The 27,880-nt window shown below is 41.7% G+C and overlaps 1 protein-coding gene across 1 annotated transcript; it reads right to left on the bottom strand.

The window, feature by feature from the left end:
• Positions 1 to 5,764: 5,764 nt before the first annotated feature.
• LOC106590945 (uncharacterized) lies at positions 5,765 to 27,515 on the bottom strand. Its single transcript, XM_045714143.2, has 2 exons — positions 26,922 to 27,515; positions 5,765 to 9,930 (listed from the first exon to the last, which is right to left on the bottom strand). Exons 1-2 carry the CDS (start codon positions 27,223 to 27,225, stop codon positions 8,393 to 8,395), a joined length of 1,842 nt encoding a protein of 613 aa, XP_045570099.2. The 5' UTR covers positions 27,226 to 27,515; the 3' UTR covers positions 5,765 to 8,392.
• Positions 27,516 to 27,880: the final 365 nt, after the last annotated feature.

Here is a 27,880-nt window from a genome sequence, read left to right as displayed (position 1 = left end):
CTCATGAGAGTACTTCTTTGTTCTCTGCTGAAAGGTGGTGTCAGCATCTTCTCTCAGGGATGTTATAGCAGATGTGGAGGGAACACACTCACTGTGTACTGGCTCTTCCAACCTGTTCACATTACACCCTCACTGTGTACTGGCTCTTCCAACCTGTTCACATTCCTCCCTCACTGTGTACTGGCTCTTCCAACCTGTTCACATTACACTCTCATTGTGTACTGGCTCTTCCAACCTGTTCACATTACACCCTCACTGTGTACTGGCTCTTCCAACCTGTTCACATTACACCCTCACTGTGTACTGGCTCTTCCAACCTGTTCACATTACACCCTCACTGTGTACTGGCTCTTCCAACCTGTTCACATTACACCCTCACTGTGTACTGGCTCTTCTAACCTGTTCACATTACACCCTCACTGTGTACTGGCTCTTCCAACCTGTTCACATTCCACCCTCACTGAACCTGTTCACATTCCACCCTCACTGTGTACTGGCTCTTCCAACCTGTTCACATTACACCCTCACTGTGTATTGGCTCTTCCAACCTGTTCACATTACACCCTCACTGTGTACTGGCTCTTACAACCTGTTCACATTCCTTTCCTCTGGAAAAAGAACACGGTTAGAAGCACAAATAAACTCATATGGTCCTTAGAATGAAGAAGAATAAAGATTGACTCAGACAGTGGAATATATTTACCAAAGGAAGTAACCAATTTACTGTCTTTGGTTTATGTACCATTAGTGCTCAGTTCTTTATCTGAACTGTCCAAATGCTCATCATCTGGTATATCATCTAGAGGTTTTTCCTCGTCTGGTATACCATCCAGAGGTTGGTCATCATCTGGTATACCATCCAGATGTTGGTCATCGTCTGGTATACCATCCAGACGTTGGTCATCGTCTGGTATACCATCCAGAGGTTGGTCATCATCTGGTATACCATCCAGAGGTTGGTAATCATCTGGTATACCATCCAGAGGTTGGTCATCGTCTGGTATACCATCCAGAGGTTGGTCATCGTCTGGTATACCATCCAGAGGTTGGTCATCATCTGGTATACCATCCAGCTGCTGCTCTATTATTCCTGACAGGAAGTCACTCAATTCATCAGTGTTGTCTTGTTTTGGTGGTCCACCACCAGTAGTAAATCTCTCTCTTCTGATCTCTGCTTTCTCTCTTTTTAAAGCCAGTTTAAGGTTCTTCCACAGAGTCTATAAAAGGCAGATATCATTTAATAATAAAAGTCAAAGATGTCACAAAAATATGAATTTGAACAATGTGAAATCCTGATAATAATGCAGATATCTCACCTGAAATTGTTGTTTCTTCTTGTAATCCTGATAATAATGCAGATATCTCACCTCTAGTTGTTGTTTCTTCTTGTAATCCTGATAATAATGTAGATATCTCACCTCTAGTTGTTGTTTCTTCTTGTAATCCTGATAATAATGCAGATATCTCACCTCTAGTTGTTGTTACTTCTTGTAATCCTGATAATAATGCAGATATCTCACCTCTAGTTGTTGTTCTCTTCTTGTGGTTACATTTCCATTGAATTCACTGCAAATTGCAGCCCAACCCTCTTGTTCTACTGCTCAGTAGCAGCAGTGTGGTTTTTACCTTCAATAACTGGATGGTTTAACAACATTTGTTTTGGAGCGTTTTTTCATTCACACTAAAGTTTTTTTAACAAATTATTTTTAGCTCTGCCGTTGTTTTGTCTCCAGATTCACACCAGTATTGGTGTTTTCTATTCCGGTTTTAATGAGCACCACTAGACCAACAGCATGTGTTCATACTGAACCTAATCAGGATTAACCCAGGTGTTAATACTGAACCTAATCAGGATTAACCCAGGTGTTCATACTGAACCTAATCAGGATCAACCCAGGTGTTCAAACTGAACCTAATCAGGATTAACCCAGGTGTTAATACTGAACCTAATCAGGATTAACCCAGGTGTTCATACTGAACCTAATCAGGATCAACCCAGGTGTTCAAACTGAACCTAATCAGGATTAACCCAGGTGTTCATACTGAACCTAATCAGGATTAACCCAGGTGTTCATACTGAACCTAATCAGGATTAACCCAGGTGTTCATACTGAACCTAATCCGGATTAACCCAGGTGTTCTCATTTAGGCTTACTTACCTGACTCCAGGAGTCCAGTCTCCGACTAACTAAGCCAAATTTCAGCCACGTTCAGGAAAGCTACTTAATTGTCCTAGTTTATCAAGTCCTGACTTAATCTAAGCCCTGCAGGGTCTGAATGAAACGTCTGATTTTTATGTATTGTTGATTTTAAAATGTTTCAGTTTCAACAAATGCACTGGGTTGGTTGAAAAGTGATACTGTTTTGACATAGTGGAAGATACACTGAATTGATACTGTTTTTCATACTAAGATGGACTAAAATATGTGTTCATTGGTTATGCAAGAGGGCGGCAGGTAGCCTAGTGGTTAGAGCTGACAAGGTAAAAATCTGTTGTTCTGCCCCTGAACAAGGCAGTTAACCCACTGTTCCCTGGTAGGCCGTCATAAGAGGATAAAAAACTGAAGATCAACAACAGAAAGACTAATGAGCACCCTAAGGAAAATCCATTGATTTAAAATATTAACAATTGGATGCAATATTCAACCATAACGAGATGGACAAGCCAGCACAGGTGTAACACATTGACTAACGAGGTGACACCAATCAGTGCGTCCTACGTGCTAACGAGCTAGACGTGCTAACGAGCTATACGTATTTTTTCCCCACTAGCTTCTAGAACTCTCGTCTTCCTAAAACTCACTAGCTTCCGGAACGAGCCCAAACAAAACTCATCTCCAATACAGGAAAAAGGTGCAGTCAAAAATAAATTGTGATCCATGGCAACGCACTGGCTAAACACAAAACACTAAACTTTTTGACTGCCCACCCTTGAGACAATCAGAAACCAACTTGATAGGCATGTTGTTGGATCGGGGCCCAGTCCCCAATGTCATGCTCTAGTACATTTGGGTTGGCACATCTGGGAATGAAAAAAGCAGGGCAACAATGTCAATATAATTGTACCCAAAAATTGTCAGTTGGTTGCATAAATAAATATCATTACTAAATGTTACATGAAATGTACATATGAAATAGCCCCAGTGTCAAAACACAGTTTTAAGGTGTCCAAATCAATAACCAATATGCAGAAACAGTTTGGGATAAATTAAAAACCTAAACATAAAATGTGCTATATACACAAACATCTGCCACAATAATCATATTACTTGTAATTTTTAAACAAGCACCTTATAAACTGCACAAGCACCAAAAACGCTGTTGTTTTGACAAGTAGCAATAAATCACTGATATCGATTAGGGAAATCAGGTTGTAAGTACTGTTGAAACTAACACAACTAAAAAACACATGGAAATGGGAGATATGTTTTACGTCACTGGTTAGAGGACAACCTGCAGAAGACAGTCAGCTACATTTTGGAGTCACTTTTTGTTAAATCACATAAATAGTACTCTACCATTTCAGAGCCTGGATTGTCCCCGAGGCTAATAACCATATCATGCTGAAATCAATAGAACAGGGGACAAACGTTTAGGGTTCTACATTGTGACATTATTAAAATACTCCTAGTACAATGGTAAAACATTCTACATTGTGACATTATTACATTGTGACATTATTTCATTGATATCATGAAACAACTCCTTCATGTATGTATTTTCTGATATTTGATCAGAGATCTTTTATCAGAGTATCTCTGGTCACAGCTATAAGATTTCTCTCCTGTGTGTCTTCTCTGGTGCACTGTCAGATGGCCAGATTGACCAAAACTGTTCCCACATTGACCACAGCTATAAGATTTCTCTCCTGTGTGTGTTCTCTGGTGCACTGTCAGATCGCTAGATTGACCAAAACACTTCCCACATTGACCACAGCTATAAGGTTTCTCTCCTGTGTGTGTTCTCTGGTGTCTAGTCAGAATGTTTGATGTAATAAAACTCTTCCCACATTGATCACAGCTATAAGATTTCTCTCCTGTGTGTATTCTCTAGTGCACTGTCAGATCGCTAGATTGACCAAAACACTTCCCACATTGACCACAGCTATAAGGTATCTCTCCTGTGTCTGTTCTCTGGTGTAGAGTCAGATTGCTAGATTCAGTAAAACTCTTCCCACATTGATCACAGCTATAAGATTTCTCTCCTGTGTGTGTTATCTGGTGTGATATCAGGCTGGTTGACTGAGTAAAACTCATCCCACATTGAGTACAGCTAAAAGATTTCTCTCCTGTGTGGATTCTCTGATGAATTTGAATGCCTGCTGAGGAGGTGAATCTCTTCCCACAGTCAGAGCAGCAGTGAGTTCTCTTCCCTGTGGATCTCTGCAGGTGTTTCTTGAGGTGTTCTGATCTGGAGAGACTCTTCTCTGCCTCGTCAGCATCATGAGGTTGTTGAGGTTCTCCAGAGGACCCAGGATAGTCCCGTCTCTCTCCTGTGTGAACAACAAAGTCAGACAGATGGTTAAAGGCCCACAACAGCGGTAATCCACTATAAAAAGGTGATGCCAACAGCGTAGCCATGATGTTGTCAACAATTTAAGTCTGTAATGAATGTTACAATTATTTGACAATTGTCTTAAAATGAGCAAGAATAGTCAAATTTTGTCTTGTTTTCACATTAGTAGTAACATCGATGATTGTAGGCTAGAAATAAGTTATTAAAGTTGTTGAAATCCTAAGCAGTGTGCCAGATAACTTTTGGTCTCCAATATAGGCCCCTTTCTGTGTTTTCTAAAATGGCGGCACGAGGGCGATGCACACACAATTTGGTTGCAGAAACACCTCCCTGCTAATGAGGAAACCTCTAGTTATGGATGTAGTGTATCTGGTAATGAGGAAACCACTAGTTATGGATGTAGTATATCTGGTAATGAGGAAACCACTAGTTATGGATGTAGTATATCTGCTAAAGAGGAAACCACTAGTTATGGATGTAGTATATCTGGTAATGAGGAAACCACTAGTTATGGATGTAGTATATCTGGTAATGAGGAAACCACTAGTTATGGATGTAGTATATCTGGTAACGAGGAAACCACTAGTTATGGATGTAGTATATCTGGTAATGAGGAAACCGATAGTTATGGATGTAGTATATCTGCATGGAACAAAAATGGTGAGCAAAGATTTTAGTTTTTCACAAGGTATTCTGAATATTACAGCGCATTATCAGCGCAAGATCAGGAGTGCTACTCAAGGAAACTCACATTAAGTTCTGTGTCTATTCACTAATTCACCACCGTGGGGGAAAACTCAGGGGAGTTCTCATAGGCTGACAGCAAAAATAGCCTCCATTTATATGTTGCTTATGAGTGCATTTCACACAACGTGTGGATAATAATTGTAAGGGTCGTTTGAATGTCCTGTGTGTTATTGTGTTATTGTTGCAAATCAACTGCTTTATACTTAAAAAACACTTCAACCAGTAAAATGCTCTTCGGCTAGCTTTGCCATCAGCCTGAAACTTAGGGTTGGTATACTAAGTGTTTGCCAAATTGGCCCATAACTTCACCAAACAATAACATAGACCTACTGTAGGACACATAACTTCACCTAACAACAACATAGACCTACTGTAGGACCCATAACTTCACCTAACAACAATATAGACCTACTGTAGGACCCATAACTTCACCTAACAACATAGACCTACAGTAGGACCCACAATAATACTGAACTTGTTTTTTAATAATTAAGAAAAAAAGGCCAATTTTATTGCTTCTTTAATCAGCACAACAGTTTTAAACATAATTGCAAAAGGGTTTTCTAATGATTAATTAGCCTTTTAAAATGATAAACTTGGATTAGCTAACACAACGTGGCATTGGAACACAGGAGTGATGGTTGCTGATAATGGGCCTCTGTACACCAGAGGCCCTATGTAGATATTCCATTAAAAAATCTGCTATTTCCAGCTACAATAGTCATTTACATACAGTTGAAGTCGTACATTTACATACACTTTAGCCAAATACATTTAAACTCAGTTTTTCACAATTCTTGACATTTAATCCTCGTTAAAATTCCCTGTCTTAGGTCAGTTAGGATCAACACTTTATTTTAAGAATGTGAAATGTCAGAATAATAGTAGAGAGAATGATTTATTTCAGCTTTAATTTCTTTCATCACATTTCCAGTTGAGTCAGAAGTTTACATACACACAATTAGTATTTGGTAGCATTGCCTTTAAATTGTTTAACTTGGGTCAAACGTTTCGTGCAGCTTTCCACAAGCTTCCCAAAATAAGTTGGGTGAATTTTGGCCCATTCCTCCTGACTTAGCTGGTGTAACTGAGTCAGGTTTGTATGCCTCCTTGCTCGCACACACTTTTTCAGTTCTGCCCACAAATGTTCTATATCATGTAGATGTATATAATGAACAGACTAGGTCTATACTGATCCTACATGATGTAACAACACAGTGCATTCGGAAAGTATTCAAACCCCTTCACTTTTTCCACATTTTGTTACGTTACAGCCTTATTCTAAAATGGATAAAAAATTTAAAAATACTCATCAATCAACGCATACCCCATAATGACATCACAATACCCCATAATGACATCACAATACCCCATAATGACAAACCAAAAACACGGTTTTAGATTTTTTTTTTGCTAATTTATTAAAATAGACTGAAGTATTCAGACCCTTTACTACGTACTTTGTTGAAACACCTTTGGCATCGATTACAGCCTCCAGTCTTCTGGAGTATGATGCTACAAGCTTGGCACACCTGTATTTGGTGAGTTTCTCCCATTCGTCTCTGCAGATCCTCTCAAGCTTTGTCAGGTTGGATGGGGAGCGTCGCTGCACAGCTATTTTCAGGTCTCCAATCGGGTTCAAGTCCGGGCTCTGGCTGGGCCACTCAAGGTTATTCAGAGACTTGTCCCGAAGCAACTCTTGCGTTGTCTAGGCTGTGGGCTTAAGGTCATTGTCCTTTTGGTAGGTGAACCTTCACCCCAGTCTGAGGTCCTGAGCTCTCTGTAGCAGGTTTTCATCAAAGATCTCTCTGCACTCTGTTCATCTTTCCCTCGATCCTGACTAGTCTCCCAGTCCCTGCCGCTGAAAGACATCCCCAGAGCATGATGCTGCCATCACCAGGCGAGCCGCTTGGCATTCAGGCCAAAGAGTTCAATCTGGGTTTCATCAGACTAGAGAATCGTGTTTCTCATGGTCTGAGAGTCTTTAGGTGCCTTTTGGCAAAACTCCAAGCAGGCTGTCATGTGCCTTTTACTGAGGAGTGGCCTCCGTCTGGCCACTCTACCATAAAGGCCTGATTGGTGGAGTACTACAGAGATGGTTCTCCTTCTGGAAGGTTCTCCCATCTCCACAGAGGAACTCTGGAACTCTGTCAGAGTGAACATCGGGTTCTTGGTCACCTCCCTGACCAAGGTCCTTCTCCCCCAATTGCTCAGTTTGGCCATGCGGCCAGCTCTAGGAAGAGTCTTGGTGGTTCCAAACTTCTTCCATTTAAGAATGATGGCGGCCACTGTGTTTTTGGGGACCTTCAAATTTGCAGCCATTTTAAGGTACCCTTCCATAGATCTGTGCCTCGACACAATCCTGTCTCTGAGCTGTACGGACAATTTCTTCAACCTTATGGCTTGGAATTTGCTCTAACATGCATTGCCAACTGTGGGACCTTATATAGACAGGTATAATCATAAACAATATGATTTCATGTGGCACAAAACAAAAACACAAATTCTCTGTCAAAAATATAAGTCAGAATAAAGCCTTTCTATTCCCTCGTGATTTCAGGTTCTCTGAATGGGAAAATGTCCTTCCACACAGAGAGAGCAGTGGTTGGACTTTTATCGTGTGTGTCCTCTTATGCTCCTTCAGGCTCCTTAACCAGGTAAAACTCTTTCCACACTGGGAACATTGGAAATACTTTTCTCCTGTGTGTCGACTCATGCTCATTCAGGCTTCCCAACTGAATAAAACTCATTCCACAGTGGGAACAGTGATAAGTCTGATCCCTCTCCTACCAAAGACAGAGTATTTAGTTAAATACGAAAAAGAGAACTGAATTAAACCTCCATAAAATAAAAAATGTTCTTCCTGCGAGGCTAGATTACTCAAAAACCTGAAGTCAGGTCTCAGAACATACCATAATTTTCATAACTTGGTGGCTGCCCTAATAATAATAATAATAATAATAATAATGTAGAACATTAAATATAACCTTGCTTTCATGTTTACAGGCTGAGCAGAGCTCTATAATAGGGAATGGGAAAGGAGGATACCTTGTCAGTTGTACAACTGAATGCATTCAACTGAAATGTGTCTTGCGCATTTAACCCAATCAGAGAGGTGCAGGGGGCTGCCTTAATCGCCATCCACGCCGTCAGTGCTCGGCTTTTCTTCAGTGTGTTTTCTCTCATGCCTTTTCAGGGTAGCTAACACAGTAAAACTCTTTCTACACTGGGAACATTGGAAAGGCTTTTCTCCTGTGTGTGTCCTCTCATGAGCTTTTAGGTCCCCTACTCGGGAAAATCTATTTTTACACTGGGAGCAGTGGTAAGGCTTTTCTCCTGTGTGTATTCTCTCATGCTCTTTTAGGTGCCCTCTCTGAGTAAAACTGTTTCCACAATGGGAACATTGGAATGGCTTTTCTCCTGTGTGTATTCTCTCATGCCTTTTTAGGTTACTTAACACGATAAAACTCTTTCCACACTGGGAACATTGGAAAGGCTTTTCTCCTGTGTGTGTCCACTCATGCTCCTTCAGGCTCCTTGACTGAATAAAACCCATTCCACAGTGGGAACAGTGATGAGGCTTTTCTCCTGTGTGTATTCGCTCATGCCTTTTCAGGTTAGCTAACACAGTAAAACGCTTTCTACACTGGGAACAATGGAAAGGTTCTTCTCCTGTGTGTGTCCACTCATGAGCTTTTAGGTCCCCTGATCGGGAAAATCTCTTTTCACATTGGAAGCAGTGGTAAGGCTTTTCTCCTGTGTGTATTCTCTCATGCCTTTTCAGGTTAGCTAACAGGGTAAAAATCTTTCTACACTGGGAACACTGGAAAGGCTTTTCTTCTGTGTGTGTCCACTCATGCGCCTTCAGGCTCGCTAACTGAATAAAACTCATTCCACAGTGGGAACAGTGATAACGATTTTCTCCTGTGTGTATTCTCTCATGCCTTTTCAGATTAGCTAACACAGTAAAACTCTTTTTACACTGGGAGCATTGAAAAGGCTTTTCTCCTGTGTGTGTCCTATCATGAGCTTTTAGGTCCCCTGATCGGGAAAATCTCTTTTCACATTGGAAGCAGTGGTAAGGCTTTAATCCTGTGTGTGTACTTTCATGAGCTTTTAGGTCCCCTACTCGTGAAAACCTATTTTTACACTGGGAGCAGTGGTGAGGCTTTTCTCCTGTGTGTATTCTCTCATGCTCTTGTAGGTGCCCCCTCTGAGTAAAACGCTTTCCACAATGGGAACATTGGAATGGCTTTTCTCCTGTGTGTATTCTCTCATGCCTTTTCAGGTTATTTAACACAGTAAAACTCTTTCCACACTGGGAACAGTGATAAGGCTTTTCTCCTGTGTGCGTCCACTCATGCTCCTTCAGGCTTCCTAACTGAATAAAACTCTTTCCACACTGGGAACATTGGAAAGGCTTTTCTCCTGCGTGTGTCCTCTCATGAGCTTTTAAGTCCCCTGATCCGGAAAATCTCTTTTCACATTGGAAGCAGTGGTATGGCTTTTCTCCTGTGTGTGTCCTCTCATGGCGTTTTAGGTTCCCTAACCAGCAATAACTCTTTTCACAGTGGGAGCAGTGGTGTTGTCTCGCTGGTTTGGGTGTCTCTGGGTCTGGTTCCCTTGAAGGACTCTTCCTGCTGTCATAGCAAGAGTCTGGTCTCTCTCCTGCCAAAGACAAACAGTATCTAGTTAAACAGAGACCTGAATGAAACCTCCACATGATAAAAGTGTCTTCCTATGAGGTTTAATCTAGACTAGATCCCTCAATAAAAGAGCAGAACTGGTCATCACAGAGTGGCTGTACTGCTTTGTAGGCTGGGTAAATCCATTTGAATTCAATACATTTTTGACAGCATCCATTTTGACTTAAAAAAAAGCTTTCCTTACATGTTTGCCTACGGAAGAAGTGGTAAAAAATTGACTTTTTCTATCTGAATGCAAAAACATTCATGAGATATACAGTACCAGTCAAAAGTTTGGACACACCTAGTCATTCATGGGTTTTTCTTTATTTTTACTATTTTCTACATTGTAGAATAATAGTGAAGACATGACAACTATGAAATAACACATATGGAATCATGTAGTAACCAAAAAAGTGCTAAAACAAATCAAAATATATTTTAGATTCTTCAAAGTAGCCACCCTTTGCCTTGATGACAGCTTTTCACACTCTTGGCAGTGTCTCAACCAGCTTCACCTGGAATGCTTTTCCAACAGTCTTGAAGGAGTTCCCACATATGCTGTGCAATTGTTGGCAGCTTATCCTTCACTCTGCGGTTCAACTCATCCCAAACCATTTCAATTGGGTTGAGGTCGGGTGATTGTGGAGGCCAGGTCATCTGATGCAGCACTCCATCACTCTCCTTTTGGTCAAATAGCACTTATACAGCCTGGAGGTGTGTGGGGTCATTGTCCTGTTGAAAAACAAATGATAGTCGCACTAAGCGCAAACCAGATGGGATGGCGTATCGCTTCAGAATGCTGTGGTAGCCAGACAGGTGTGTGCCTTTCCAAATCATGTCCAATCAATTGAATTTACCACAGGTGGACTCCAATCAAGTTGTAGAAACATCTCAACGATGATCAATGGAAACAGTATGCACCTGAGCTCAATTTCAAGTCTCATAGCAAACGGTCTGAATACTTATGTAAATTTAGGTATCGTTTTTTTTCTGTTTAATAAATGTGACATGTTTTCTACAAACCTATTTTAGCTTTTTCATTATGAGGTATTGTGTGTATACATTTTCTGCCTCAGTTTGTATGATGGCAATTTGCATATACTCCAGAATGTTATGAAGAGTGATCAGATGAATTGCAATTAACTGCAAAGTCCCTCTTTGCCATGCAAATGAACTGAATCCCCAAAAAACATTTCCACTGCATTTCAGCCCTGCCACAAAAGGACCAGCTGACATCATGTCAGTGATTCTCTCGTTAACACAGGTGTGAGTGTTGACGAGGACAAGGCTGGAGATCACTCTGTCATGCTGATTGAGTTTGAATAACAGACTGGAAGCTTCAAAAGGAGGGTGGTGCTTGGAATCATTGTTCTTCCTCTGTCATCCATGGTTACCTGCAAGGAAACACATACCGTAATCATTGCTTTGCACAAAAAGGGCTTCCCAGGCAAGGATATTGCTGCCGGTAAGATTGCACCTAAATCAACCATTTATCGGATCATCGAGAACTTCAAGGAGAGCGGTTCAATTGTTGTGAAGAAGGCTTCAGGGTGCCCAAGAAAGTCCAGCAATCGCCAGGACCGTCTCCTAAAGTTGATTCAGCTGCGGGATCGGGGCATCAACAGTACAGAGCTTGCTCAGGAATGGCAGCAGGCAGGTGTGAGTGCATCTGCACGCACAGTGAGGCGAAGACTTTTGGAGGATGGCCTGGTGTCAGAAGGGCAGCAAAGAAGCCACTTCTCTCCAGGAAAAACATCAGGGACAGACTGATATTCTGCAAAAGGTACAGGGATTGGACTGCTGAGGACTGGGGTAAAGTCATTTTCTCTGATGAACCCCAATTCTGACTGTTTGGGGCATCTGGAAAAAAGCTTGTCCGGAGAAGACAAGGTGAGCGCTACCATCAGTCCTGTGTCATGCCAACAGTAAAGCATCCTGAGACCATTCATGTGTGGGGTTGCTTCTCAGCCAAGGGAGTGGGCTCACTCACAATTTTGCCAAAGAACACAGCCATGAATAAAGAATGGTACCAACACATCCTCCGAGAGCAACTTCTGCCAACCACCCAGGAACAGTTTGGTGACGAACAATGCCTTTTCCAGCATGATGGAGCACCTTGCCATAAGGCAAAAGTGATAACCAAGTGGCTTGGGGAACAAAACATCGATATTTTGGGTCCATGGCCAGGAAACTCCCCAGACCTTAATCCCATTGAGAACTTGTGGTCAATCCTCAAGAGGCGGGTGGACAAACAAAAACCCACAAATTCTGACAAACTCCAAGCACTGATTATGCAAGAATGGGCTGCCATCAATCAGGATGTGGCCCAGAAGTTAATTGACAGCATGCCAGGGCGGATTGCAGAGGTCTTGAAAAAGAAGGGTCAACACTGCAAATATTAACTCTTCGCATCAACTTCATGTAACTGTCAATAAAAACCTTTGACACTTATGAAATGCTTGTAATTATACTTCAGTATTCCATAGTAACATCTGACAAAAATATCTAAAGACACTGAAGCAGCAAACTTTGTGGAAATTAATATTTGTGTCATTCTCAAAACTTTTGGCCACGACTGTAGATTGATGAGGATTGTTATTTATTTAATCCACAGTAGAATAAGGCTGTAACATAACAAAATGTGGAAAGACTTTAGTGACATAAATAAGGAGTTAAAGACGTGCACGTTTTATTTTGTATAGATCTCAGATACATTTTATCTCTTAGATACAGGACAGACACTTCAGAACAAACACTTCAGAACAAACTTCCTTTAGATGTTTTGGGGGAAACAATGTTACTATGGTTACTGTTGTTCTATGTTGTGAATGTTATCCAATGTGTTATTATGGTTACTGTTGTTCCATGTTGTGAATGTTATCCAATGTGTTACTATGGTTACTGTTGTTCCATGTTGTGAATGTTATCCAATGTGTTACTATGGTTACTGTTGTTCCATGTTGTGAATGTTATCCAATGTGTTACTATGGTTACTGTTGTTCCAAGTTGTGAATGTTATCCAATGACTATCGATAATAATTCTGGGCATTCAACAAAACATAACTCTATTACTCTGGGTACAGCCTACCTCTGAAAGAAATCTGCACAAACCTGGTCACATTTGACATATCAACATTTTGCCAATACCCATCCACGACCCATTGTCAATGCCCTGGATGAGGGAAGGAGGTTCTCACCCAAGATTTGACGGTACATGGCCCCGTCCATCGTCCCTTTGATGCGGTGAAGTTGTCCTGTCCCCTTAGCAGAAAAACACCCCCAAAGCATTATGTTTCCACCTCCATGTTTGACGGTGGAGATGGTGTTCTTGGGGTCATAGGCAGCATTCCTCCTCCTCCAAACACGGCGAGTTGAGTTGATGTCAAAGAGCTCCATTTTGGTCTCATCTGACCACAACACTTTCACCAAGTTGTCCTCTGAGTCATTCAGATGTTCATTGGCAAACTTCAGACGGGCAGGTATACAGTGCCTTGCGAAAGTATTTGGCCCCCTTGAACTTTGACCTTTTGCCACATTTCAGGCTTCAAACATAAAGATATAAAACTGTAATTTTTTGTGAAGAATCAACAACAAGTGGGACACAATCATGAAGTGGAACGAAATTTATTGGATATTTCAAACTTTTTTAACAAATAAAAAATTGAAAAATTGGGCGTGCAAAATTATTCAGCCCCCTTAAGTTAATACTTTGTAGCGCCACCTTTTGCTGCGATTACAGCTGTACGTCGCTTGGGGTATGTCTCTATCAGTTTTGCACATCGAGAGACTGATATTTTTGCCCATTCCTCCTTGCAAAACAGCTCGAGCTCAGTGAGGTTGGATGGAGAGCGTTTGTGAACAGCAGTTTTCAGTTCTTTCCACAGATTCTCGATTGGATTCAGGTCTGGACTTTGACTTGGCCATTCTAACACCTGGATATGTTTATTTGTGAACCATTCCATTGTAGATTTTGCTTTATGTTTTGGATCATTGTCTTGTTGGAAGACAAATCTCCGTCCCAGTCTCAGGTCTTTTGCAGACTCCATCAGGTTTTCTTCCAGAATGGTCCTGTATTTGGCTCCATCCATCTTCCCATCAATTTTAACCATCTTCCCTGCCCCTGCTGAAGACAAGCAGGCCCAAACCATGATGCTGCCACCACCATGTTTGACAGTGGGGATGGTGTGTTCAGGGTGATGAGCTGTGTTGCTTTTACGCCAAACATAACGTTTTGCATTGTTGGCAAAAAGTTTGATTTTGGTTTCATCTGACCAGAGCACCTTCTTCCACATGTTTGGTGTGTCTCCCAGGTGGCTAGTGGCAAACTTTAAAACTACACTTTTTATGGATATCTTTAAGAAATGGCTTTCTTCTTGCCACTCTTCCATAAAGGCCAGATTTGTGCAGTATACGACTGATTGTTGTCCTATGGACAGAGTCTCCCACCTCAGCTGTAGATCTCTGCAGTTCCTCCAGAGTGATCATGGGCCTCTTGGCTGCATCTCTGATCAGTCTTCTCCTTGTATGAGCTGAAAGTTTAGAGGGACGGCCGGGTCTTCGTAGATTTGCAGTGGTCTGATACTCCTTCCATTTCAATATTATCGCTTGCACAGTGCTCCTTGGGATGTTTAAAGCTTGGGAAATCTTTTTGTATCCAAATCCGGCTTTAAACTTCTCCACAACAGTATCTCGGACCTGCCTGGTGTGTTCCTTGTTCTTCATGATGCTCTCTGCGCTTTAAACGGACCTCTGAGACTATCACAGAGCAGGTGCATTTATACGGAGACTTGATTACACACAGGTGGATTCTATTTATCATCATTAGTCATTTAGGTCAACATTGGATCATTCAGAGATCCTCACTGAACTTCTGGAGGGAGTTTGCTGCACTGAAAGTAAAGGGGCTGAATAATTGTGCACGGCCAATTCTTCAGATTTTTATTTGTTAAAAAAGTTTGAAATATCCAATAAATTTCGTTCCACTTCATGATTGTGTCCCACTTGTTGTTGATTCTTCACAAAAAAATACAGTTTTATATCTTTATGTTTGAAGCCTGAAATGTGGCAAAAGGTCAAAAAGTTCAAGGGGGCCGAATACTTTCGCAAGGCACTGTATGTATTCTTGAGCAGGGGGACCTTGCGGGCGCTGCAGGATTTCAGTCCTTCAAGGCGTAGTGTGTTACCAATTGTTTTCTTGGTGACTATGGTCCCAGCTGCCTTGAGATCATTGACAAGATCCCCAGGCCGAGGGATATTGACAGTTCTTTTGTGTTTCTTCCATTTGTGAATAATCGCACCAAATGTTGTCACCTTCTCACCAAGCTGCTTGGCGATGGTCTTGTAGCCCATTCCAGCCTTGTGAAGGTCTACAATCTTGTCCCTGACATCCTTGGAGAGCTCTTCGGTCTTGGCCATGGTGGAGAGTTTGGAATCTGATTGATTGCTTCTGTGGACAGGTGTCTTTTATACAGGTAACAAACTGAGATTAGGAGCACTCCCTTTAAGAGTGTGCTCCTAATCTCAGCTCGTTACCTGTATAAAAAGACACCTGGGAGCCAGAAATCTTTCTGATTGAGAGGGGGTCAAATACCTATTTCCCTCATTAAAATGCAAATCAATTTATAACATTTCTGACATGCGTTCTTCTGGATATTTTTGTTGTTATTCTGTCTCTCACTGTTCAAATAAACTTACCATTAAAATTATAGACTGATCCTTTCTTTATCAGTGGGAAAATGTACAAAATCAGCAGGGGATCAAATACTTTTCCCCCCCACTGTAATGTCATGTTTACAGGCTGATCAGAGCTCAATAATAATAGATAATGTCATGTTTACAGGCTGATCAGAGCTCTATAATAATAGATATTACTATTCTAGGCTGCAGTTGATCCATTGTTAATAACGTTTTGTTGGTGGCCCACTTCATCTCTAAAGTAATAATGGACATTACTATCTTCTCTAAATTATAGTTTTTTGTTTATACACACACCTTTCCTTCAAAATTGTTATTTTGTTTTGAAGACTTACAAACTCACAGACGTTTGCTAATATGTTCAGTCTCCCCAAAACCACTGTCCATTTCATGTCAATAATGCTTCTTATTTTATGTATTTCTCCAACATTATTTAGAAATCTGCTTTTTGCTGGTATACACACTCTACACAAGGCCTACAATAGACACGTCAAAAGTTTCATTTATAACTTGTTTGCCATTCTGTGAGACAATTAAGTTGTGATTTTGAGGTGGGAGGGACTCTGATGGTATACACATGTTACAGTTAAGCAATAAGACCAGCGGAAGTGTAGTATATGGCCAATATAGCATGGTTAAAGACTGTCCTTATGCACAACGCAACGCAGAGTGCCTGGATACAGCCCTTAGTATATTGGCCATCTATCACTGAGGTGTCTTATTGCTATTATAAACTGGTTACCAATGTAATTAGAATAGTAAAAATACATGTCATACCCATGGTATACGGCCTGATATACCACGGCTGTCAGCCAATCAGCATTCAGGGCTTTAACCACCCATTTTAAAATGTAGCTTTAACATTATATTATAACATAAATTCCTATAGTTGAATAGAGAATTATCTAATAAAGGTAAATGAATCAATAAACCATGATGAATTATTAGTCATACATCATGGTTAATGAATAATCAATGTAATGATCAATGTAGTGATCGATTGGTCTGATTAGTTCCAGAAAGTCCAGGAACCACTGGAGAGGGAAAGAAATGTGTGTGTGCAATTAGTATAGATAGCTACAGAAACAGATGGTAAAGGGAGTAAAACTTCAAAGAGTTCCTAACCTTGAGGGAAAGTAACAGGCTGAGCTAGAATGTGATAAACAGCGTGAGAAGTCAAAGGGGGTTGCAGGTCAGCAACAGTTTGTGTGTAAATGCATGTGCGTAAGTAAGCAAGAACTATAAAATGACTGTTTTGTTATCCTGACCTCAGAACGTTCTCATGAATAAAGCTACAGAAACCTTTTGCAGAAAGCTGAGTCCTTGCCTAATTATTTTAACCCATTGTCTTACAAACCTTGGGCATTAGTCAAGGCGAATTGATTATTGATTGTTATCATCTAGATATAAAATTCCTTTAACAATTGGTCCTTCGAGCCGGATCTCAAAAACTGCCGCTGTCGTTCCAAAGAGACACCGAAACCGTGCACGGGCGAATGAAATATCTGTAAATCAAAGACCTGGCCCTTTTCTGTGGGTTCTTTACAGGACGGTGGCAAACTGGTACGCGACAGAGGTGGTGACGAGATTCAACGAACATTGAAAAACTCAGCTACAAATAATAAGGTTAGTAGACTTTATTCATACTTTTGGGGAATAGCACCTGTATGATTACATTAAATAAGGAGTGAGGGATACACCTGTATGTCTGCATTGCATGATGGAATAAGGGACACAATTGGGTGTTGGCATTAGATGAGGAAACATTGTTGTGAGTGAAAGGCCACAGCGATTGTTGTGAGTGAAAGGCAAAAGCGATTGTTGAGAGTGAAAGGCGGGAGCAAGTAGAGGATTTTAATGTACTCTGGGTGTTAGACGCTGAAATTGGTGAATGTTATAGCTGGTGACCTGGCTTCAGAAGTTCGCGTGGAGAAAACGGTTTTAAAGGGAATCAAGTATTCTGCGCGAATGGAAGGCAGGAGGTAGTTGTAAATTCAATACGACGAATTTGAAAACGAAACAGGGTCCGAAATGACCCTGGGCAACTGTGGCCACTGCATAAAACTAAACTAGGGCTTATGGTGAGACCTGATAACGTAGCAAAAGGGTCAAAAAAACATAAGGGGATAGTCGGTACCTAAATATAGGGATTTAGGTCTGATATCTATGGGTGAAGTGAGACCTAATATGGCGGAGTGAGAAACAGATATTAGTGTCAAAAGTTACATGAAGCAACAGATAAATAGGCTGTTAACCTGTTAGGGCTAGGGGGCAGTATTTACACGGCCGGATAAAAAACGTACCCGATTTAATCTGGTTATTACTACTGCCCAGAAACTAGAATATGCATATAATTATTGGCTTTGGATAGAAAACACCCTAAAGTTTCTAAAACTGTTTGAATGGTGTCTGTGAGTATAACAGAACTCATATGGCAGGCAAAAACCTGAGAAGATTCCTTACAGGAAGTGGCCTGTCTGACAATTTCTTGGGCTTCTTGACTCTCTTCATTGAAGACTGAGGATCTTTGCTGTAACGTGACACTTCCTACGGCTCCCATAGGCTCTCAGAACCCGGGAAAAAGCTGAATGATGTCTTTGCAGCCCCTGGCTGAAAAACATTAGCGCCTTTGGTAAGTGGTCTATGAGAGGACAATGAGACTGAGGCGCGTGCACGAGGCGACCCCATGTTTTTATTTTCTCTGTCTTTGAACTAAAACAACGACTCCCGGTCGGAATATTATCGCTTTTTTACGAGAAAAATGGCATAAAAATTGATTTTAAACAGCGGTTGACATGCTTCGAAGTACGGTAATGGAATATTTAGAAATGTTTTGTCACGAAATGCGTCGTGCGCATGACCCTTATTTACACTTCGGATAGTGTCTTGAACGCACGAACAAAACGCCGCTATTTGGATATAACTATGGATTATTTTGAACCAAACCAACATTTGTTATTGAAGTAGAAGTCCTGGGAGTGCATTCTGACGAAGAACAGCAAAGGTAATCCAATTTTTCTTATAGTAAATCTGAGTTTGGTCAGGGCTAAACTTGGTGGGTGTCTAAATAGCTAGCCCTGTGATGCCGGGCTATCTACTTAGAATATTGCAAAATGTGCTTTCACCGAAGAGCTATTTTAAAATCGGACAGAGCGAGTGCATAGAGGAGTTCTGTATCTATAATTCTTAAAAGAATTGTTATGTTTTTTGTGAACGTTTATCGTGAGTAATTTAGTAAATTCACCGGAAGTTTGCGGGGGGGTATGCTAGTTCTGAACGTCACATGCTAATGTAAAAAGCTGGTTTTTGATATAAATATGAACTTGATTGAACAAAACATGCATGTATTGTATAACATAATGTCCTAGGCGTGTCATCTGATGAAGATCATCAAAGGTTAGTGCTGCATTTAGCTGTGGTTTTGTTTTTTGTGACATTATATGCTAGCTTGAAAAATGGGTGTCTGATTATTTCTGGCTGGGTACTCTGCTGACATAATCTAATGTTTTGCTTTCGTTGTAAAGCCTTTTTGGAATCGGACAGTGTGGTTAGATAAAGGAGAGTCTTGTCTTTAAAATGGTGTAAAATAGTAATATGTTTGAAAAATGGACGTTTTGGGATTTTTGAGGAATTTGTAATTCGCGCCACGCCTATCATTGGATATTGGAGCAGGTGTTCCGCTAGCGGAACGTCTAGATGTAAGAGTCCAACGACACCGCTGGTCCTGCTCACATTGCCCTACCCTATGCTTTGACCTCTTTCTCTCCTCTCTCTCCAGATGAAATCTTGCGTCTTGTGACGGCTGGCCGCCCAACAACCTGCCCGCTTGACCCTATCCCCTCCTCTCTTCTCCAGACCATTTCTGGAGACCTTCTCCCTTACCTCACCTCGCTCATCAACTCATCCTTGACCGCTGGCTACGTCCCTTCCGTCTTCAAGAGAGCGAGAGCTGCACCCCTCAAAAAACCTACACTCGATCCCTCCGATGTCAACAACTACAGACCAGTATTCCTTCTTTCTTTTCTCTCCAAAACTCTTGAGCGTGCCGTCCTTGGCCAGCTCTCTTGCTATCTCTCTCTCAGAATGACCTTCTTGATCCAAATCAGTCAGGTTTCAAGACTGGTCATTCAACTGAGACTGCTCTTCTCTGTGTCACGGAGGCTCTCCACACTGCTAAAGCTAACTCTCTCTCCTCTGCTCTCATCCTTCTAGACCTGCCTTTGATACTGTGAACCATCAGATCCTCCTCTCCACCCTCTCCGAGCTGGGCATCTCCGGCGCGGCTCACTCTTGGATTGCGTCCTACCTGACAGGTCGCTCCTACCAGGTGGCGTGGCGAGAATCCGTCTCTGCACCATGTGCTCTCACCACTGGTGTCCCCCAGGGCTCAGTTCTAGGCCCTCTCCTATTCTCGCTATACACCAAGTCACTTGGCTCTGTCATATCCTCACCTGGTCTCTCCTATCATTGTTACGCAGATGACACACAATTAATCTTCTCCTTTCCCCCTTCTGATAACCAGGTGGAAAATCGGATCTCTGCATGTCTGGCAGACATATCAGTGTGGATGACGGATCACCACCTCAAGCTGAACCTCGGCAAGACGGAGCTGCTCTTCCTCCCGGGGAAGGACTGCCCTTTCCATGATCTCGCCATCACGGTGGACAACTCCATTGTGTCCTCCTCCCAGAGTGCTAAGAGCCTTGGCGTGACACTGGACAACACCCTGTCGTTCTCCGCTAACATCAAGGCGGTGACCCGATCCTGTAGGTTCATGCTTTACAACATTCGCAGAGTACGACCCTGCCTTACACAGGAAGCGGCGCAGGTCCTAATCCAGGCACTTGTCATCTCTCGTCTGGATTACTTCAACTCGCTGTTGGCGGGGCTCCCTGCCTGTACCATTAAACCCCTACAACTCATCCAGAACGCCGCAGCCCATCTGGTGTTCAACCTTCCCAAGTTCTCTCACGTCACCCCGCTCCTCCGCACACTCCACTGGCTTCCAGTTGAAGCTCGCATCTGCTACAAGACCATGGTGCTTGCCTACGGAGCTGTGAGGGGAACGGCACCTCCGTACCTTCAGGCTCTGATCAGGCCCTACACCCAAACAAGGGCACTACGTTCATCCACCGCTGGCCTCCCTACCTCTGCGGAAGCACATTTCCCGCTCAACCCAGTCAAAACTGCTCGCTGCTCTGGCACCCCAATGGTGGAACAAGCTCCCTCACGACGCCAGGACAGCGGAGTCAATCACCACCTTCCGGAGACACCTGAAACCCCACCTCTTTAAGGAATACCTGGGATAGGATAAAGTAATCCTTCTACCCCCCCCCCCAAAAAAAGAAAAAAGATATAGATGTACTATTGTAAAGTGGTTGTTCCACTGGATATCATAAGGTGAATGCACCAATTTGTAAGTCGCTCTGGATAAGAGCGTCTGCTAAATGACGTAAATGTAAATGTCTAACAAGCCGCCATGCCGGTTTAGCCCACTAGGGCACATTCTCCTATCATTTTCTTGTAACCATTGCTACTGTTTGTTATGCATTTCTGTGAATTACTTAGTTAGTAAATAAATTATTTTAAGACAATTGATGTATGGATGACTCATAGTGAAGACTGGGTTCGTGCAGATTTACGACGTTTGGAATGAGACTGACGAGGTAAACGATTACATCATTAATCAGAAGACTCATAGATTAGATATTATGATATCTGAAAGTTATATTAGGAAAATTATAACTTTGTAATCTGAATACTGTCCTTGGTGCCCCGACTTCCTAGTTAATTACAGTTACACGATTAATCAGTTTACTCACGTAATAATAATTACAGAGAGTTATTTGATAAATATGTCTTCAGTTTTAATGATGCCAAAGACACGACAATATATATATTTGTTATTATATCTCTCAGATATAGGACAGACACCTCAGAACAAACTTCCTTTAGCTGTTCTGGGGGAAACAATGTTACTATGGTTACTGTTGTTCCATGTTACTGTTCTTCCATGTTGTGAATGTTATCCAATGTGTTACTATGGGTTACTGTTGTTCCATGTTGTGAATGTTATCCAATGTGTTACTATGGTTACTGTTGTTCCATGTTGTGAATGTTATCCAATGTGTTACTATGGTTACTGTTGTTCCATGTTGTGAATGTTATCCAATGTGTTACTATGGTTACTGTTGTTCCATGTTGTGAATGTTATCCAATGTGTTACTATGGGTTACTGTTGTTCCATGTTGTGAATGTTATCCAATGTGTTACTATGGTTACTGTTGTTCCATGTTGTGAATGTTATCCAATGTGTTACTATGGGTTATAGCAGTATGGCCTAATACGTTGACATAAAATAATTTAAATATTTTTTGTTGATACTTCCATTGGTCTTACAATTCAAAATGAAATAGCAAAATTATCCTTGGTATAACCTTAAAACATTTCTCATTCCGTTGTCGTTGGAGTGAGGCCTGGGAAATTATTTGGCTGGATGGAAGGTTGTGCCAAATCCTGTGGTTTGTAAGGAACCCAGAATTGAGGAACCTGATGTGTTATCAGAAAAGTACCTTACAGTGTTCCCAGCATGTGCCGTTACACATGCTCTGTCTAAGAAAGTCACCGGGAGCAAGTCTAGTGTTGAGGATGTCAGCGATCCCACCATGGTCCATCTGTCTGAGACATTTAGATACTTTTCTAATGAGGAAACGGTGTCCTGATTTCGGTAAACCTCCTGAGTTGACCTCTCCTTTGAAAACCCCAAAGGTGAGAGTTTGTAGAACCTCTGAATGAAGAGAGGGTCCCTACAGTTGACACTTGGATGAACAGAGTCAAGAAGCAGCTGATTGATGAACAGAGTAAAGATGTTTCTAGGAAGCAGCTGATTGATGAACAGAGTAAAGATGTTTCTAGGAAGCAGCTGATTGATGAACAGAGTAAAGATGTTTCTAGGAAGCAGCTGATTGATGAACAGAGTAAAGATGTTTCTAGGAAGCAGCTGATTGATGAACAGAGTAAAGATGTTTCTAGGAAGCAGCTGATTGATGAACAGAGTAAAGATGTTTCTAGGAAGCAGCTGATTGATGAACAGAGTAAAGATGTTTCTAGGAAGCAGCAGATTGATGAACAGAGTAAAGATGTTTCTAGGAAGCAGCTGATTGATGAACAGAGTAAAGATGTTTCTAGGAAGCAGCTGATTGATGAACAGAGTAAAGATGTTTCTAGGAAGCAGCAGATTGACGAACAGAGTAAAGATGTTTCTAGGAAGCAGCTGATTGACGAACAGAGTAAAGATGTTTCTAGGAAGCAGCTGATTGACGAACAGAGTAAAGATGTTTCTAGGAAGCAGCTGATTGACGAACAGAGTAAAGATGTTTCTAGGAAGCAGCTGATTGATAAACAGAGTAAAGATGTTTCTAGGAAGCAGCTGATTGATGAACAGAGTAAAGATGTTTCTAGGAAGCAGCTGATTGATGAACAGAGTAAAGATGTTTCTAGGAAGCAGCTGATTGATAAAAATGTAGGAAGAAAAAATTCCTGACGTTTCGCACAATTCGTGCTTCTTCAGAGGAAAAAAAATTTTTTTTTCAATATGTATTCCAACTTGTCACAATTGAAAACCCACTTGTATGTATTTTTTGGAAAATCAAATCTTTCAAATTCTAAAAAAGAAAAAGCACAACCATGAAAATCTTTCAAACATGTCACTGAAGCAGTACAAAAATGTTGTGTTTCCCTCTCCCCTCTTTTTGCTGAGATACATCCAGAAGAGGAGTTCGATGAAGTTTTTGTTGGTAATTTTGACAGAAATGGCGCTCTAACGAGGAAACGGCGCTCTAACGAGGAAACGGCGCTCTAACGAGGAAACGGCGCTCTAATGAGGAAACGGTGTTCTAATGAGGAAATGGTGTTCTCGCGCCACTTCTGGACAAGACGATTGGCCCAGTTTATCTCAAATTGTTGTTCCAGCTACGCTTCAACAAGAGATACTGAGGTTTGCTCACAATGGTAGTATGGCAGGCGATCTTGGGGTCAACAAGATGTCTGAAACAGGATGTTGTGTCTCACTGTAAATCCTGTGGCGTTTGTCAGCGGACAGGTAAACCGAACCAAGCTGTACCGGTTGCACCTTTGCAGCCTATTACTGCTTTAGACAAACCTTTCAGCGGGGTTCTGGTGGACTGTGTTGGTCCTTTGCAGCCTATTACTGCTTTAGACAAACCTTTCAGCAGGGTTCTGATGGACTGTGTTGGTCCTTTGCAGCCTATTACTGCTTTAGACAAACCTTTCAGCAGGGTTCTGGTGGACTGTGTTGGTCCTTTGCAGCCTATTACTGCTTTAGACAAACCTTTCAGCAGGGTTCTGATGGACTGTGTTGGTCCTTTGCCCAAAGCGGTAAGTATTTCAGTTAACTAGTGACAGACTATTTATAATGCAGACATGATATAGTAGTTCATATGTATTACTGGTTGATTGTACTCTTCTGTTTGAGAGACATTTTTGGCTTTCTTGCCGGGGAACGTCACAATGGATGTTTAAAAAAAACACTTTCCTACATTTCAGCGCAGCAGGCCAAGTAGTTCTATGCTCAGGTGGGCGCTCCCTCAACATTATCAGGACAGAGAAACCAGACACGCGCTCCCCCAACATGATCAGGACAGAGAAACCAGACACGCGCTCCCTCAACATGATCAGAACAGAGAAACCAGACACGCGCTCCCTCAACATGATCAGGACAGAGAAACCAGACACGCCTCCCTCAACATGATCAGGACAGAGAAACCAGACACGCCTCCCTCAACATGATCAGGACAGAGAAACCAGACACGCGCTCCCTCAACATGATCAGGACAGAGAAACCAGACATGCTCATTGCTCACATGGAGCACTCCAAACAAAAAGACAATGAAAAAATTTACAAATCTTGTAAATGATGGTTCTGAAATAAACCAAAACTGGTTTCTCACAAGTGCAGCAGGTTTTGAACAGACAACGTTTCCACTCCGAGAATGACAACGGTAAATGACTGTAATTAATACATTAACAGAAATGAATGTAAACAAATGACAGGAAGTAACGGTACATTTACTACTGGTGACATTCGTAAAGGGGAATTGATATAATAAACTACATTTAAGGGCAATCAATTCACACAATGAAACAACGAAGGAGCAAGAATTGGTGGAAGCCAGCGGAGGACATTCTGAAGAGAGACTCACATATATCTTCAACACACAACCCTCCCCTTCTTCTTGTCTCAACATTTTTTATTATACTCAAGAGACATTCTTTTCACACCTATTTGAGATGCTTTTCACTGACAGCCATAACTCAATAATCAGCGAAGCCTATTGCCACACGCGCTGCCCATTAGACATAAGCCTACAAGCTTGTGATTTGAAACCCGACACAGCTAATTGTTTTTAAGAAAAAATTCCTCATTTGGGCAAATTTCTCTCCTGTTCTATTGGACCCACCAGTATGTCATTTCTCTCCTGTTCAATAGGACCCACCACTATGTCATTTCTCTCCTGTTCTATTAGACCCACCACTATGTAATTTCTCTCCTGTTCTATTAGACCCACCACTGTGTCATTTCTCTCCTGTTCTATTAGACCCACCACTGTGTCATTTCTCTCCTGTTCTATTAGACCCACCACTGTGTCATTTCTCTCCTGTTCTATTGGACCCACCACTATGTCATTTCTCTCCTGTTCTATTGGACCCACCACTATGTCATTTCTCTCCTGTTCTATTGGACCCACCACTATGTCATTTCTCTCCTGTTCTATTAGACCCACCACTATGTCATTTCTCTCCTGTTCTATTAGACCCACCACTATGTCATTTCTCTCCTGTTCTATTAGACCCACCACTATGTCATTTCTCTCCTGTTCTATTAGACCCACCACTATGTCATTTCTCTCCTGTTCTATTGGTTTTCATATCAACTTTATTTCGTTGTCCAGAAGCCAAAGGCACAATCCTAGTTGTTGCAGCTTTAGATTCCCCCTCTTTCATAATTTTCATCTCTGTCAGATATGAACCTCTACCAGGTGGACTGTATAGAACGGTGTGTTCATCTCTGTCAGATATGAACCTCTACCAGGTGGACTGTATAGAACGGTGTGTTCATCTCTGTCAGATATGAACCTCTACCAGGTGGACTGTATAGAACGGTGTGTTCATCTCTGTCAGATATGAACCTCTACCAGGTGGACTGTATAGAACGGTGTGTTCATCTCTGTCAGATATGAACCTCTACCAGGTGGACTGTATAGAACGGTGTGTTCATCTCTGTCAGATATGAACCTCTACCAGGTGGACTGTATAGAACGGTGTGTTCATCTCTGTCAGATATGAACCTCTACCAGGTGGACTGTATAGAACGGTGTGTTAATCTCTGTCAGATATGACCCTCTACCAGGTGGACTGTATAGAACGGTGTGTTAATCTCTGTCAGATATGACCCTCTACCAGGTGGACTGTATAGAATGGTGTGTTCATCTCTGTCAGATATGAACCTCTACCAGGTGGACTGTATAGAACGGTGTGTTCATCTCTGTCAGATATGAACCTCTACCAGGTGGACTGTATAGAATGGTGTGTTCATCTCTGTCAGATATGAACCTCTACCAGGTGGACTGTATAGAACGGTGTGTTCATCTCTGTCAGATATGAACCTCTACCAGGTGGACTGTATAGAACGGTGTGTTCATCTCTGTCAGATATGAACCTCTACCAGGTGGACTGTATAGAACGGTGTGTTCATCTCTGTCAGATATGAACCTCTACCAGGTGGACTGTATAGAACGGTGTGTTCTAATAAAACACTATAGGAGTTGTCTCCAGATCGCTATGCATATTCATGCTAGTAGCTTAGCATCTCTCTCCATTGAATACAGGCGGTTGACAACAACCCTCATAGAATATAAACAATAGATTACAATAATAAAATGTATCCACCAATCCAAAGACAGGATAGGCTGGAGCGAGACAACCCACAGTGTAGCTTTGTGGACAACGACTCCCCTTGTTGGGACGGAGAGACATCTTGTCAGTATATCCATAATCTTTGGTGTAGCCAACCCAACTCTCACATGCCTCTATTGGGGGGAACGGTGTGTAGTAAAACATCACTACATTAAAATCACTACATGCCGTGGCCCCCCAGTCTGCGGTCAGCAGATAGACCCTAATCAAATATATATGTTAAGTCACTTTTTGGAAACGGAACGAATATCCAAAGTTAAACACATTTAAGGAGGTACTTACTGGTGTTAATCAGATCTCCTATCTCCTCCTCTTCATCTTTCAATGTGACAGTAATCTCCCCTTCCTTCTTCACTCCAAAAACTACATCCTCCTCTTCTTTTACTGTGAACGCGTCTTCCTCTTCTTTCACTGTAACGTCTTTCTCTTCTTTCATTGTAACAGCCTCACCCTCTACTTCTTGTTTTACTGTAACATCTTCCTCTTCCTTCTCCTCTTTCACGACAATGTTCAGTCCCAGAGCTTCTTTCTCCGTCCAGCAGACCTCCCCTTCTTTAACAGGAGGGGAGTAGTTTAGGGAGCTCATGTTCGGGGATGTTAGCTAGCTAGCTATCATTAGCGACCAGGCTAGTGCTACCTTAACCAGCCAGCTACTATAGCTGACTAATACAAAATAACGTAATATTAAATGAAATAGGTTAACAAGTAGATACGACAGAAGTGTGTCTAAAACACAGTAGCTAATATAGACCGAAAGCGTATAAATAGCTTGAATCTTTCGGCTATGTTGGCTAGCAAGCTACCGAGGTGGTTGACGAGCTGTTTATGAAGAACCGTCCACTAGATTATACGTCACGCTGGCAGCATCGCCTGAAAGACGCACATCGCCGTCTGCTGACTGGAGGGAAACGCAGTTGAGGATCAGATATTATTTTCAGACAAAGATTCTTTTAAATCGATTTAATTAAATAATACTATTATGTTGAGACATACAAAGACCTGAATGTGTTGGTTGATTAGTGCGAATATGTTTTTTTTACTACAGCACATTTAAGGCAGTTTCATTCAGTCAAACTAAATCTAAATAAGTAGCTAGCTACTGTAGGTCTATACTGCTCCTACATGGTGTAACAATACATCATGTAGATGTATATAATGAACAGACTAGGTCTATACTGCTCCTACATGGTGTAACAATACATCATGTAGATGTATATAATGAACAGACTAGGTATATACTG

This window comes from Salmo salar, chromosome 02 (genome assembly GCF_965601325.2).
Source record: "Salmo salar chromosome 02, fSalSal1, whole genome shotgun sequence".
Lineage (NCBI taxonomy): Eukaryota > Metazoa > Chordata > Actinopteri > Salmoniformes > Salmonidae > Salmo > Salmo salar.
Note: the sequence above shows the minus strand (reverse complement) of the source record. Positions and strands in the feature narration are given on the sequence as shown.

Coding starts and splice junctions, on each gene's coding strand:
- LOC106590945 (XM_045714143.2), bottom strand. CDS start 27,225: ATGAGCTCCCTAAACTACTCCCCTCCTGTTAAAGAAGGGGAGGTCTGC. Junction 9,931..26,921: donor AGGAGATCTGATTAACACCA/GTAAGTACCTCC, acceptor TGTCTTTGGCAG/GAGAGAGACCAGACTCTTGC.